Source organism: Anomaloglossus baeobatrachus, chromosome 4 (genome assembly GCF_048569485.1).
Source record: "Anomaloglossus baeobatrachus isolate aAnoBae1 chromosome 4, aAnoBae1.hap1, whole genome shotgun sequence".
NCBI classification, from domain to species: domain Eukaryota; kingdom Metazoa; phylum Chordata; class Amphibia; order Anura; family Aromobatidae; genus Anomaloglossus; species Anomaloglossus baeobatrachus.
The window spans coordinates 265,862,180-265,877,660 of NC_134356.1; the positions used below are offsets into that span (position 1 = coordinate 265,862,180).

At 49.5% G+C, this 15,481-nt stretch overlaps 1 protein-coding gene across 1 annotated transcript in view; it reads right to left on the reverse strand.

The window, feature by feature from the left end:
- The window catches only part of LOC142301440 (uncharacterized), a 177,228-nt gene that overhangs the window by 30,913 nt on the left and 130,834 nt on the right, over positions 1-15,481 (reverse strand). The window contains exons 14-16 of the mRNA XM_075342446.1: positions 7,004-7,102; positions 6,000-6,327; positions 4,292-4,408 (exon numbers count right to left, since the gene is read on the reverse strand). Coding sequence (XP_075198561.1) covers positions 4,292-4,408; positions 6,000-6,327; positions 7,004-7,102 — 544 coding nt within the window. The remainder of the gene's footprint in view (positions 1-4,291; positions 4,409-5,999; positions 6,328-7,003; positions 7,103-15,481) is intronic.

The following is a 15,481-nucleotide window of genomic DNA, read 5'->3' on the forward strand; positions in this document are numbered from 1 at the left end:
AATTTGGATTCTCAAGTCCTCAGACAGTTCTTTGGTCTTCTTTCTTTTCTCCATGCTCAATGTGGTACACACAAGGACACAGGACAGAGGTTGAGTCAACTTTAATCCATGTCAACTGGCTGCAAGTGTGGTTTAGTTATTGCCAACACCTGTTAGGTGCCACAGGTAAGTTACAGGTGCTGTTAATTACACAAATTAGAGAAGCATCTCATGATTTTTCAAACAGTGCCAATACTTTTGTCCACCCCCTTTTTTATGTTTGGTGTGGAATGATATCTAATTTGGCTTTCTGACATTTTTTTTTCATTGAAGACAAATGAATTGAAGATAATAATACCAAAGAATTTGTGATTACAATCATTTTCAAGAAGAAAGTGAGTATTCTCTGACAGAATTGCAGGGGTACCAATACTTTTGGCCAGCACTGTACATCATGTAGGAAATGCTGAAGGCACATACATCACAGGAGGGGCTGAGCACATATATATATATATACAGTTAGGTGCAGAAATATTTGGACAGTGACACAAGTTTTGTTATTTTAGCTGTTTACAAAAACATGTTCAGAAATACAATTATATATATATAATATGGGCTGAAAGTGCACACTCCCAGCTGCAATATGAGAGTTTTCACATCCAAATCGGAGAAAGGGTTTAGGAATCATAGCTCTGTAATGCATAGCCTCCTCTTTTTCAAGGGACCAAAAGTAATTGGACAAGGGACTCTAAGGGCTACAATTAACTCTCAAGGCGTCTCCCTCGTTAACCTGTAATCAATGAAGTAGTTAAAAGGTCTGGGGTTGATTACAAGTGTGTGGTTTTGTATTTGGAAGCTGTTGCTGTGACCAGACAACATGCGGTCTAAGGAACTCTCAATTGAGGTGAAGCAGAACATCCTGAGGCTGAAAAAAAAGAAAAAATCCATCAGAGAGATAGCAGACATGCTTGGAGTAGCAAAATCAACAGTCGGGTACATTCTGAGAAAAAAGGAATTGACTGGTGAGCTTGGGAACTCAAAAAGGCCTGGGCGTCCACGGATGACAACAGTGGTGGATGATCGCCGCATACTTTCTTTGGTGAAGAAGAACCCATTCACAACATCAACTGAAGTCCAGAACACTCTCAGTGAAGTAGGTGTATCTGTCTCTAAGTCAACAGTAAAGAGAAGACTCCATGAAAGTAAATACAAAGGGTTCACATCTAGATGCAAACCATTCATCAATTCCAAAAATAGACAGGCCAGAGTTAAATTTGCTGAAAAACACCTCATGAAGCCAGCTCAGTTCTGGAAAAGTATTCTATGGACAGATGAGACAAAGATCAACCTGTACCAGAATGATGGGAAGAAAAAAGTTTGGAGAAGAAAGGGAACGGCACATGATCCAAGGCACACCACATCCTCTGTAAAACATGGTGGAGGCAACGTGATGGCATGGGCATGCATGGCTTTCAATGGCACTGGGTCACTTGTGTTTATTGATGACATAACAGCAGACAAGAGTAGCCGGATGAATTCTGAAGTGTACCGGGATATACTTTCAGCCCAGATTCAGCCAAATGTCGCAAAGTTGATCAGACGGCGCTTATAGTACAGATGGACAATGACCCCAAGCATACAGCTAAAGCTACCCAGGAGTTCATGAGTGCAAAAAAGTGGAACATTCTGCAATGGCCAAGTCAATCACCAGATCTTAACCCAATTGAGCATGCATTTCACTTGCTCAAATCCAGACTTAAGACGGAAAGACCCACAAACAAGCAAGACCTGAAGGCTGCGGCTGTAAAGGCCTGGCAAAGCATTAAGAAGGAGGAAACCCAGCGTTTGGTGATGTCCATGGGTTCCAGACTAAAGGCAGTGATTGCCTCCAAAGGATTCGCAACAAAATATTGAAAATAAAAATATTTTGTTTGGGTTTGGTTTATTTGTCCAATTACTTTTGACCTCCTAAAATGTGGAGTGTTTGTAAAGAAATGTGTACAATTCCTACAATTTCTAGCAGATATTTTTGTTCAAACCTTCAAATTAAACGTTACAATCTGCACTTGAATTCTGTTGTAGAGGTTTCATTTCTAATCCAATGTGGTGGCATGCAGAGCCCAACTCGCGAAAATTGTGTCACTGTCCAAATATTTCTGGACCTAACTGTATATATCTATCACATGAGGGGCTGGGGACATATACACACATCACAGCAGGAGGGAATGGGGGCATATATATATATATATATATATATATATATATATACATATATATACACACACAGGAGAGGCTGGGGCTCGGACAGTACTGCTAGGCACAGACAGCACTGGCGGTGGCAAGGACAACACTGGAGGGGCACAAACAGGACTGGAGGACATGAACAGGACTGAGGGAGTGCAGACAGCACTGGAGGGAGGCACACAGCACTGCGAGGGTGGCACACAGCACTGCGAGAGAGGCAGGAGGCTTACAGCAGAGGGAGGCAGGAAGCTCACAGCAGAGGGAGGCAGGAGGCTCACAGCAGAGGGAGGCAGGAGGCTCACAGCAGAGGGAGGCAGGAGGCTCACAGCAGAGGGAGACAGGAGGCTCACAGCAAAGGGAGGCAGGAGGCTCACAGCAGAGGGAGGTAGGAGGCTCACAGTAGAGAGTGTCAGGAGACCATGGGGTGGAGGTTCCCCACCCCTGAACTAGCTGAAGCAAGACAGGGGCTGGGGTCGGCGGGCCTGCGGTCGGCCACGGGCAGAAATCAGCGCCCCCCCCCAGCAGAGATCAGCGGGCCCGGGCAGAGATCAGCGCCCCCCCCCCACCTGAGATAAGCGGCTCCGGGCAGAGATCAGCACCCCCTTCCCCATCAGAGATCAGCAGGCCCAGGCAGAGATGCGCGGCTCACCCCAGCAAAGATCAGCGGGCCCGGGCAGAGATCAGCGTCCCCCCCCATCAGAGATCAGTAGGCCCAGGCAGAGATCAGCGGCTCCCCCCACCAGAGATCACCGGGCCTGGGCAGAGATCAGTGCCCCCCCCCCATCAGAGATTAGCGGCTCCCCTAGCAGAGATCAGCGAGCCCGGGCAGAGATCAGCGCTCCCCCCAGCAGAGATCAGAAGGCCCGGGCAGACATCCGCGTTCCCCCCTAGCAGAGATCAGGGACTCCCCCCAGCAGAGATCAGTGCCACTCCCCCACCAGCAGAGATCAGCGGGCCCGAGCAGAGATCAGCACCCCCCAGCAGAGATCAGCGGCTCCCCCGAGCAGAGATCAGCGGGCCCGGGCAGAGATCAGTGCCGCCCACCCACCAGCAGAGATCAACGCCGCCCCCACCACCAGCAGAGATCAGCGGGCCCGGGCAGAGATCAGCGCCCCCCCCCCCCCATCAGAGATCAGCGCTCCCCCGCCAGCAGAGATCAGCGCTCCCCCCCAGCAGAGATCAGCGGGCCCCCCCCCCGGCGATCGTCTTTGGCTCAGGCGCTTACCTGTCCCGCTGGCTGCAGCGTCCTCGCCACCTCTGCCGCTGTTACTTGCAGGAGTGTAATGAGGTCTCAGATGACCTCACCTCCTGCTGCACGGCCCAGCGATGACGCACCCTGCTCTGCTCCAATCACCCTGCCTCCACTCCAGCACATGGCTAATTTGCATGCGCCGCCGCTTTGCATACAAATTAGTCATGTCTGGTAGTGAAGCGACACTGCTGCTTCTGTGACTGGGGCCTGGTGAAGAAGAGGGGTCTGTCCTGCCAGGGGCTTAATAAAGATAAGTATTTACCCCGAACCTGGCCGGGCCCCCTCTCTTCACCGGTCCCCCTACACCAGGCACAGTAGTAATGCCCTGATGGCGGCCCTGCACACACAGATTTATGTCCACATACCTACACACACACAGACATACGCGGACATACAAATACACACGTGCATGCACGTACACATACACACACATGCATATACGCCAAAATAAACAAGCACGTACGTATACACACACATGCATATACCCCAACATACACAAGCACGTACACATACACACACATGCATATACGCCAAAATAAACAAGCACGTACGTATACACACATGCATATACCCCAACATACACAAGCACGTACACATACACACACATGCATATATGCCAAAATAAACAAGCACGTACGCATACACACACGCACATACACACACTCATGGTGAATTGTTATACAAGTAGGAAAACTATTTAACACATCGTTTTGAACCAACATTTCAGGGAACAGGATAGTAAATTTTCCCCATTTGCCACTCAATTCTATGGTTCAAACATGGGTATATGGAACACTAGTAATTATATATTCTTACCAAGATCATTCCTGGAGCCACATTATGTCGCTGGACCAGTAAAGGTTGTCTATGACCTGTTACAATATTGCATGTGTTTATGTCATACTTTAATAGACGGAAGGAGTCCACCCGACTCTGCAACAAAAATACAATTAAAGGGTAACTCTGCTTTCATGTAATTTTTCAGAATAAGCTGTCCTTTGTTTACATGAGGAATAACAGCATTTCTGTACATTTTGTGACTTCTAGCCTGCATTTTCACCCGTTTTCCCCACGTCATGGTCTTTCTGTAACTTGCAATACACTGTTTGCTGAGGGTGAGGAGATGAGCTGCAGAGATTTTGCCACGATGCTGTGCTGTTTGCCAAATAATAATGATACAATAAATCATCAAGGAGTTTTTATGTTCTCCCCTTGTTTGCGTGGGTTTTCTCCAGGTACTCCGGTTTCCTCTCACACTCCAAATTTGCTGCCCCTGCAGCAGTCGAACTGCTCGGATCCGGGGTTGCTGTGGCTCGAGGGTCTCCGGACCCAGGGGTTTGCGGCCACTCAAATGTAAAAGGGGGTATTTACAGGGGATAAATGTTCGTGACGCCACCTGCGGGTTGCGGTAAGGGGAGAACCGCCGCTGCCGAGGGGTGTACTGGGGCAGATGGCGTGGGGCAGCAAAATGTCAGTCCCTCCGCAGGTAGGGAAGGCCCCGGCCTCTGAGGTATTGGTGTGGGATATTTGGGAGTGCAGGGTGCAGGGGAAACAGAGTACTCACTGCGGGTAGTCGTGGTGCTGGATGAGAATTACAAAGCAGACACTCACACTGAAGATAAACCAAAGTCTCTATGCATCCATTCACTACAGGGGAGACCGTCCAGGTGTCCACTCTCAACGGTGTCACTTGATAGTCCGGACCTTTTCCTCCGTGCACAATTTTAGTGTTGGTTGTGGCCCCTTGGCGTGAAGCTGTTGGGGCCCCGCTACCCGAGTGTATGGCAGCTGTGCTCTTGATGGCTGGCACTTGGGATTTCAGTTGGGTTGCTTTTCTGGCAAACCCTATCCCCCACGTTGTGCTGATTCCTTCAATCTCTGAGCTCCTAGGGAAGTTTGTGAAGATACTCTCCCTCCCAGGTTAATTATCAGGACGGATGAACCTGCTCCTTACCTAGGGTCCTGGACCCCGCCGTGCTCGGTACCGGTAGGTTCTTTTGGGGTGCTGATACCGATAGTCCTCCTAGGCTATGCCCGTCGCACCCTTTCCAATGTCGCTGCCACCAGTCCCCGACTCCTCTGGTCCCAGACCACTGTCTGCGACCCAACCTGTCGCCTCCCTGGGAGCTACTACTCCCCAGATCCTCACTCTCTGAGGGCTACTACAGAACTGACTCTGAGCTCTGGTCTCCACTTCCTCCCTCCCACCAGTCTGCCTGACCCCTAGGTGGGTGGCGCTCTCCCAGCTTAATCAACCCACTGGTGTGTCTGACAGGTTTGATGTGAGGTGTGGTTGGGATTTGTAGCGCTGATGGTGTGACACCGGTTATTAGGAACCTGGAACCATGGGGGGTAGGCTCTGCACCCCTTGGAAAGGATTGCAGATATATTCATGGGCGCCACACAAACACATACTGATAGGGAATATAGATTGTGAGCCCCAAAGGGGACATGTCTGCTTATATAGTGCCATCATATTCCCAGGCGCTTTACAAAGTATAATAACTAAATAAATGTGAGTTACCTGCATGCATGGCATACTTCTATAGCGGTTCTTCTTTTCATATAGCTGGTCTAGCACATCCTTACTGTCAGTTTTCTCATAACCCAGGGATGAAACCACACACACGACAATGTTCTGATCCAAGGATGAAGTCTTATTTATCAGCTGGTCAAACTCCAGGTCTGTCACATAGGGAACCTGGTGACTGCTACACCTACATATACAGCTCTTGTCCCCCAACATCACATTCTGTAATACGACAGGGCAGGTATAATGTGACATGTGCCAAATCTTCTCTGGATCCTGCTCTAAAGAGACCGAGGGACCGGTAAGAATTACTGCATGGGACCTATGGGAACACAAAGAAGAATTTAGTTGAGATCTAAAATAGCAACTTGACTTGGCAATCATGCTGAGCTGAGAAATCAAGATATAGGAAAAATCTAAAATGATCCTCAACAAATCTCATAAGTATAACATTCAGTAAAAAAACGGAGAACAATGGTTGTTTTATTTTTAGTGAATACAGACTTTCCCATTACAGAGATCGGACATGACAGTTAGTGCTCATAAAGTTATATGGAGAACTCATTTCAGGAGAATATTGGTGTCTGCTTCTAGCACCTCCCTCCTTTTACCATGGAAACTTATAAGTAACAACTATAATCTCCTAGCTTTAGCCTTATATCAATAAAATTTGTATTATTAAAACAGATTTTACAGTTTTTACCCGTGAGTTGCGAGTGAAAAGTCAGTACAGGAGAAGAAGAAAAAACATACAGTAAATCTCTGATAAGATATATTACAAAGTTGCTCATTTTCATGAGTACTAATGATTTCCAAAATGAAAATTAAAGCGACAGTTACTCATTAATATTGTAGTATCCATATATTTGTAATACATCAGATGCAGACATTTACACATGAATTCTTAGCCTTTTATTATGCTTTTGAATAGAAATGCAAATAATTTATTCTACAAGCTAAAATAAATAGTAAATTTATGGCAAAGCCAAGTTCCTTACCCTGATTTATTAACGTTTAATTCATTTACATTTGTGCTTAAATTTAGATCAGCAGCAGCAGCACTTTGTTCCCTTTTCGTGCTTGATAAAGATGAAGGTCTAAATCATCAAACATCAAGAAAAATATTAATTGCAATACAGACTGAAAAATAGTCATCACTTTGTTTTTTGGGTATCAATCTAAGCTAACTATATTGCTATGTTGGAAGGGTGAAGGGGAAATGCTATGCTATAGGAAATGCTATGGTGCTGCCTGTTAGAGAGCAAAGTCAGCCTAGTTTAAGTCCCCCTTAGAACAGAACTTGATTGCCCAAACAATGCAAACCCATTTAAAGGGGTTGTCCAAGACTTCTCAGGCTGGTTTCAGACGTCCGTGTTTCAGGTACATGTGACATCCGTTTTTAACACGGATGCCACACATACCCATGTTATTATTTGCTGTTACTCACCCTCGTTGCCCCGCACGCACACATGGAGACATATCCGTTTTTTCGCCGGTAGCACGGGTATCACACGGATCGCACACTGATGTGATCAATGTGTCATCAGTGTGACACGTACCGGAGAAAACACGGGTCTTTTTAATAAACAGATTTTCTATATTTACCTGTTACAGCGATGCTGTCTCCAGCTCTGCTGCCACCCGCGCCTGACTCCCGCTCATTATACTCACTGAATATTCAGTGCCCTGTGGAGCTGGAAGCAGGAGCAGCGCTGGGGACTTCAGGGCCGGGGACCGCATCGCTGGGTGAGTATATAGCAGCGTGTGTGTGTGTGTGTGTTCAGTGTATACATGCATGTGCGCTATGTGTGTATGTGCACGGTGTATCCATGTGTGTGTATATGTGCTCAGTGTATATATGTGTGTGTGTGTGTGTGTAGTAAAGACCTGGAAGCTGGAACATCGCGGGGACAGCATCGGGGACTCACCACAGTTCCTAATTAACTCTGATAAACCCATGAAGCTGTAGCGCGGGTGTCGCGGGGGTCAACAGGATGTCATCAGAGTTCATTGGGAACTTCGATGACCTCCTGGATGTCACTGTGCTTGCAGAATACTCACCTGTCCCCGCAGTGCTGTCCTCGATGAATATAATGAGCGGCGGGCAGGAACGGGAGGCAGCAGAGTAGAAGATAGCAGGTAAATATGGAAAATATTTTTATTTCACAGACCCGTGTTTTCTCCGCTACCTGTTACAAGTATGCAAACCCGAATGACACACGTGTGACCATAACCATGTGTGTGACTGGTACCTGATTAAACACGGACGTCTGAAACCGGCCTTATATTGATGAAATATTTGTAGAATAGCTCATCAATATAAGATCAGTAGGGATCCCACACCCGCACCAATCAGCTGTTTGTAGCTCCCAATGTGGCCAAATGAACACAGTACAGAGCAGAAAAAGCACAGCGCTGTACATTCTGCATTGATCATTGCATGTAGTTAGACATCATATGAATAAAAAGCAGAACAAATTATAAATCAAAGTATTTCAAAGTTGATTCAAATTTTATATAGATCAAATCTATATTTTTAGCCCATTTTTAACGCGAATACACTTCGACCAACTGTTATCAATTTTTTTTTTTCGTTCGTGTCATTTTTCAATTTTAATACAGCATGAATAGTTTCTAGAGTTTTTCGCTTACATACAGTCATGGCCGAAAGTGTTGGCACCTTTGAAATTGTTCCATAAAATGAAGTATTTGTCCCAGAAAATTATTGCAATTGCACAAGATTTGCTATATGCGACGCCCTGGCAAAGCCAGGTTGTCACAGAAAGAGTTAATCCTCCTTGGTAATCTGATCCCACACCGGTGCAGCAAGACAAACCACATCCCCCAGGGTAAAGCTGGTGTCACACACAGCGACAACGACGTCGCTGCTACGTCACCATTTTCTGTGACGTTGCAGCGACGTCCCGTCGCTGTCGCTGTGTGTGACATTCAGCAACGACCTGGCCCCTGCTGTGAGGTCGCCGGTCGTTGCTGAATGTCCAGCTTCATTTTTTGGTCGTCACTCTCCCGCTGTGACACACACATCGCTGTGTGTGACAGCGAGAGAGCGACGAAATGAAGCGAGCAGGAGCCGGCACTGGCAGCTGCAGTAAGCTGTAACCAGCGTAAACATCGGGTAACCAAGGGAAGACCTTTCCCTGGTTACCCGATGTTTACGCTGGTTACCAGCCTCCGCTCTTGCTGCCAGCGCCGGCTCCTGCACTGTGACATGTGGCTGCAGTATGCATCGGGTAATTAACCCGATGTATACTGTAGCAAGGAGAGCAAGGAGCCAGCGCTAAGCAGTGCGCGCGGCTCCCTGCTCTCTGAACTGTGACATGTAGCTGCAGCACACATCGGGTTAATTAACCCGATGTGTGCTGCAGGAGAGCAAGGAGCCAGCGCTAAGCGCGGCTCCCTGCTCTCTGCACATGTAGCACAGCGACGTTATGATCGCTGCTGCGTCGCTGTGTTTGACAGCTAAGCAGCGATCATAACAGCGACTTACAAGGTCGCTGTTACGTCACCGAAAATGGTGACGTAACAGCGACGTCGTTGTCGCTGTCGCTTAGTGTGACACCAGCTTTAGAGAAAAGCAGAGCAGAGGGGAGGGGCTGGAGCAGAGTGTTTGGAGAGACAGAGAGAAGAGAAGTCTGGAGTTGTAGCTCCCAGGCTGATAGTGAAGCGTGCTCCGAGAAGGCCGGGACAGGCTGTAGTGAGGAAGGGGCCAGAGGTAGCCGGAGCAGGGTAGTGGCCCCTCGGTACCTAGGGTGACCCGGATCACTACAGGGAAGTGGATTCCCCGTTCCCGGCTGAGGAGAAAGAGGAAGAGAGTTGAGAGAAAGGCATCTGGCTGCAGGGAAAGAACAGGAGCTGCTGCACCGTGTGTGGGACACTAACACCCCCGTACCGAAGGCTGCGGACACCGGCAATTCCTAGTTTACCAGTGACTCCATGTGAATTAGTTGTGAGTACGCCCGTGCCCTCGGGCACCGCACCGCAGCACTGCGCCCTGCTCCCTGGTTACCCCATCACCGGGCCCCGGAACAGCCAACCCCCTACCCATGGAGGGGAGACATAACATCTAGCTGCTCCATACCATCGCTCCCGGGATCCCCGTCCAGAGCAGCGGTGGTGTTCCAACCTCACCACAACCGTGGGTGGCGTCACGGACAATCTCCCTTACCAAATCCCCTTTTACTGTGGAGCCTGGGATCACAGACCGGGTCACGCCACCGTGATACCCACAGAAGTGACCCCGTGGCCCGGATCTGAGTACCCCTGGTCCCCGGGCGACACATTTGGCGAACAAGATCGAACCCATCCAGTTACCTGGAGGAAGTGCCCCTTGCCCCGTCCGTCAGCGGCGTCCCGCTGAGGAAAAATCCCGAAGTCCGCCATTTTAGCCGCCATTTTAGGCACCAAAAACAACAGCTTGGCGCCTTCTTCTCCGAGCGGCGGGTGCGAAAAAGAGGCTCCGCCCCCTGAGAACGCGGGCGGAAGTGAAGCTCCGGAGGACAGGAAGCGAAAGGGAAACTTTAAAAGTTGCTAGAAGGACTGCTCCCGAGTACCAAGGGGGAGCAGGAAGAAGGAACCGCAGTTTATGTGACTAGGACTGTAAAGGCAGGGACGCCAGGACTTTGCCTAATTCCGTTCCTGGACAAGCAGTAGCCGCAACCCCGATGACATCTTACCCGGCTCCGGCAGTCCGCCCAGCCGCCACGGTGATGACGTCGGCTCCGGCAGTCCGCCCGGCCGCAACGGAGGTGGCACCCAATTGGATGTCTGCCCCAGATGTGGCGCCAGCCGCTCCCAGGTACCCCGTCACGGCTGTGGAGCAGCCGGAGTGCACCTGCAGAGAGGAGGAGCAGGCCAGTGAGAGATGGAGCCCTCGGCAGTTAGCGATGCCGGTTGTAGCCGGCGCCGAGGGCATCCAAGTGGGCCTGGCTTCTGAGCAGGAGGCAGAGCACGGAACCCGTGCCCCGTACTGGGAGTGGCGGCAGCGGCAGTGGTAGTGGAGCATGGACGGCTACCCACAAGTTAAAAAGTTGACTGTTTTATGGACTGTCACCCCTGTTGAGCGCCCTCAAGTTTAGGAGGAGGCCATCTGCTCCGCAGGTGTGGGGTGGCAGAACAGTTTAAAGTTTTAGAAAACGTACCTCCCGATGTGGGAAGATGTATGACTGTAATGTGTTTATTTTCCCTTTTTCCAGTTTAATAAATGTTGGTGCCCAGACGGCCCGAGGATGGGCCGTGTTTTGCCAAGGGGGTGTGTGACGCCCTGGCAAAGCCAGGTTGTCACAGAAAGAGTTAATCCTCCTTGGTAATCTGATCCCACACCGGTGCAGCAAGACAAACCACATCCCCCAGGGTAAGAGAAAAGCAGAGCAGAGGGGAGGGGCTGGACCAGAGTGTTTGGAGAGACAGAGAGAAGAGAAGTCTGGAGTTGTAGCTCCCAGGCTGAAAGTGAAGCGTGCTCCGAGAGGGCCGGGACAGGCTGTAGTGAGGAAGGGGCCAGAGGTAGCCGGAGCAGGTTAGTGGCCCCTCGGTACCTAGGGTGACCCGGATCACTACAGGGGAGTGGATTCCCCGTTCCCGGCTGAGGAGAAAGAGGAAGAGAGTGGAGAGAAAGGCACCTGGCTGCAGGGAAAGAACAGGTGCTGCTGCACCGTGTGTGGGACACTAACACCCCCGTACCGAAGGCTGCGGACACCGGCAATTCCTAGTTTACCAGTGACTCCGTGTGAATTACTTGTGAGTACGCCCGTGCCCTCGGGCACCGCACCGCAGCACTGCGCCCTGCTCCCTGCTTACCCCATCACCGGGCCCCGGGACAGCCAACCCCCTACCCACGGAGGGGAGACATAACATCTAGCTGCTCCATACCATCGCTCCCGGGATCCCCGTCCAGAGCAGCGGTGGTGTTCCAACCTCACCACAACCGTGGGTGGCGTCATGGACAATCTCCCTTACCAAATCCCCTTTTACTGTGGAGCCTGGGATCACAGACTGGGTCACGCCACCGTGATACCCACAGAAGTGACCCCGTGGCCCGGATCTGAGTACCCCTGGTCCCCGGGCGACACACTATACACCCGTTTATTTTCTTTGTATGTATTGGAACAACACAAAAAAAAGAGAAAAAAAGGCGACTTGGATATAATTTCACACAAAACTCCAAAAACGGGCTGGACAAAATTGTTGGCACCCTCAACTTAATATTTGTTTTGGGATTTAGGTCTGGACTTATTGATGTCACTTCAGAACTCTTTAGCGCTTTGTTTCCATCCATTTTTGGGGGCTTCTTGAACTATGTTTGAGGTCATTGTCCTCCTGGAAGACCCATGATATAGGACACAAACCCAGCTTTCTGACACTGGGCATACATTGTGACCCAATATCCTTTGGTAATATTCAGATTTCATGATGCCTTGCACACAGTTAATTCACCCAGTGCTAGAGGTAGCAAAATAGCTCCAAAACATCTTTGATCTGCCACCATATTTGATTGTAGGTACTATGTTCTTTTCTTTGTAGGCCTCATTCCGTTTTCAGTAAACTGTAGAATGATGTGCTTTACCAATAAGTTCTATCTTGGTCTCATTTGACACTTTCAAAGAAAACTTTTCGCTTAAGGGCCCGTTACACGCTACGATATATCTAACACTATGTCATTGGGGTCACATAGTTAGCGACGCATCGTTTTCACGTATCGTAGCGTGTGACAGCTACGAGCGACTGTGATCGAGCAAAAATACTCCCCTTTATCGTTGCTCGTTGACACGTCGCTCATTTTCAAAAAAATCGAACGTCCTTCTGTGCGCCGGTTGTTCATTATTCCCGAGGCAACACAGATCGCTCCGTGTGACACCCCGGGAACTATGAACTGCAGCTTACCTGCTTCCCGCCGGCAATGCGGAAGGAAGGAGGTGGGCGGGATGTTACGTCCCGCTCATCTCCGCCCCTCAGCTTCTATTGGGCGGCCGCTGTGTGACTTCGCTGTGACGCCGAACGTCCCTCCCCCTTCAGGAAGAGGATGTTTGCCGCCCACAGTGAGGTCGTTTGGAAGGTAAGTACGTGTGCCTTGGGTTACCGACTTTGTGTGACACGGGCAACAAATTGCCCGTGTTGCACAAACAATGGGGGCGAGTGCGATCGCACATGTGATCGCACGATAAATCGCCGCGAGTAAAGCAGCCTTTACTCAAATAGATTTTGGCAAACTGCAGTCTAGCTTTTTATATCTTTCTGTGAGCATTGGGGTCCTCATGCATCTCGTGCCTATGCGTATCATTCAATTCAAATGTGGACGGATAGTTTGCTCTGACAGTAAAGCCCCCGTCACATTTAGCGACTTACCAGCAATCCCAAAAACGACCTGATAAGGATCGCTGGTAAGTCGCTGGGAGGTCGCTGGTGAGATATCACACAGTCAGACCTTATCAACAACTCAGTAATGATACAGGTCGCAGTAGCGACCTGTATAACGATCTCTGCTGTCATTGGGACCCTGTCACACAGTGTCAAACATAGCGATGTGTCCTGCTCAGCAGGACATCGCCTTTGAAGAAAATGGTCCAGGACATTCAGCAACAACCGGCGACCTCACAGCAGGGGCCAGGTTGTTGCTGGATGTCACACATAACGAGATCGCTAGCGAGATCGCTGTTGCGTCACGAAAACCGTGACTCAGCAGTGATGTCGCTAGCGATGTCGCTTAGTGAGACGTGGCCTTAATGGACCCTGACCCTGCAGGACAGCTTGAATATCTTTGGAAGTTAATTGGGGCTGCTTATCCACCATGCTGAGTTGCAACCTTTTGTTACTTTTTCTCCGCCGTCCATGTCCAGGGAGATTAGCTACAGTGCCTTGGGTTATTTCGTCTTATTATTACGGTTATTACGTCTTAAATATGTTGCACACCATGGACAAAGGAACATGAAGAACTCTGGAGATTGGCTTGTAACCTTAAGGCTATGTGTCCACGAGAGAATGTTGCTGCGGATTTTTGTGCCTCAAAATCCGCAGCTTTCCCCCAGAATCCGCACCTTAGCATAGCTGCGGATTTGACGCGGATTTGACGCGGATTTGACGCGGATTTGACGCGGATTTCGTTGCGGATTTTGATGCGGATTTTGTCCATTGTACTCTAATGTGTTTCTGAATAAAGCTTTGACTGTTTTGAAGGCAAAAAAAAGTCTCTTTGTGTCATTTCCTGTCCCAACCCTCCTTTCTTCTCCATTATCCATTTTGTTAGCAGTCTCACAGTGTGCTTATACAGAAAAGCTGCGGCCAACACCACTGGGCTCTTACATTCTAACAGGCTGTATATAATAACCCAGTGGTGGTGGCCGCAGCTTATAGCCAAAAAATGTGGTCCCATGTTCCCTTTCACTGTTATTTAAAAAAAAAAAAAAAAATGTGCTCCGCTGTATTTTCACTGTCCAGCCCGATGCAAGCGAGCAACTGGGGGCTGTGCTTCTCAGCGGGATAAGGCTGAAGCATTCTCTGCCCCTCCCGCTGAGAAAAACAGTCCTCAGCTGCCCCTGAAAATGCGGCTTCATTGTGAAGCGCCATTCTCAGGTGCTGTACCGAGGCTCATCCAGCCGCCCTGATGCATTTGGCTGGCTGGGTAATCTGAAGGGGTTAATGCCAGTTTTCTGCAAACTGGCACTAAGCCCGAGGTTCATAATGTCATGCCTGTGTAGACACGGCCATTATGAACCTCCATTTGGTAATAAAGAAAAGAAAACACTTTTTGAAAAATTTTATTTGAAATAAAAACACACAAACATCCCTGATTCCCATCTTTATTACTCCCAAGCCTCAGAGGTTAATCCAGGACAATATCACAGGAAAGCTCTCTGCCGGCTGCTGGGAGCGGCAGAACTCACTGGCCGGGTCAGCTCAGTTCATAGCTGAGCTCGGGTCAGCTGACTTCAGAGCATCAGCTGACCCGGGCACAGAAGTCAGCCGGTCAGCTGACTTAATTCGCGAGCGCGGGCGGGTCAGCTGAGTGCACATCGACAGCTGAATAGTCGGCCGATGTGCACTCATCTGACCCAGGCACGGACGTCAGCCGGTCCCAGCAGACGGAAGAGAGCTTTGCAGCATCTCGTACACTGACGGCTGCTGGGACCGGCTGACGTCCGTGCCCGGGTCACATGACTGCACATCGTCAGCTGACTTAATTCGCGAGCGCGGGCGGGTCAGCTGACTGCACACCGACCAGCTGATGTGCCGGGCTCTGATGTGCACTCATGTGACCCGGGCACGGACGTCAGCCGGTACCAGCAGACAGAAGAGAGCTGTGCAGCATCTCGTACACTGACAGCTGCTGTGACCGGCTGACGCCAGTGCCCGGGTCAGCCGGGTGCACATCGGAGCTGTCATGGATTATCGTCGGGGGATTCAGGGAGTAATAAAGATGCCAATCAGGGATGTTTGTGTGTTTTTATTTCAAATAAAATTTTTCA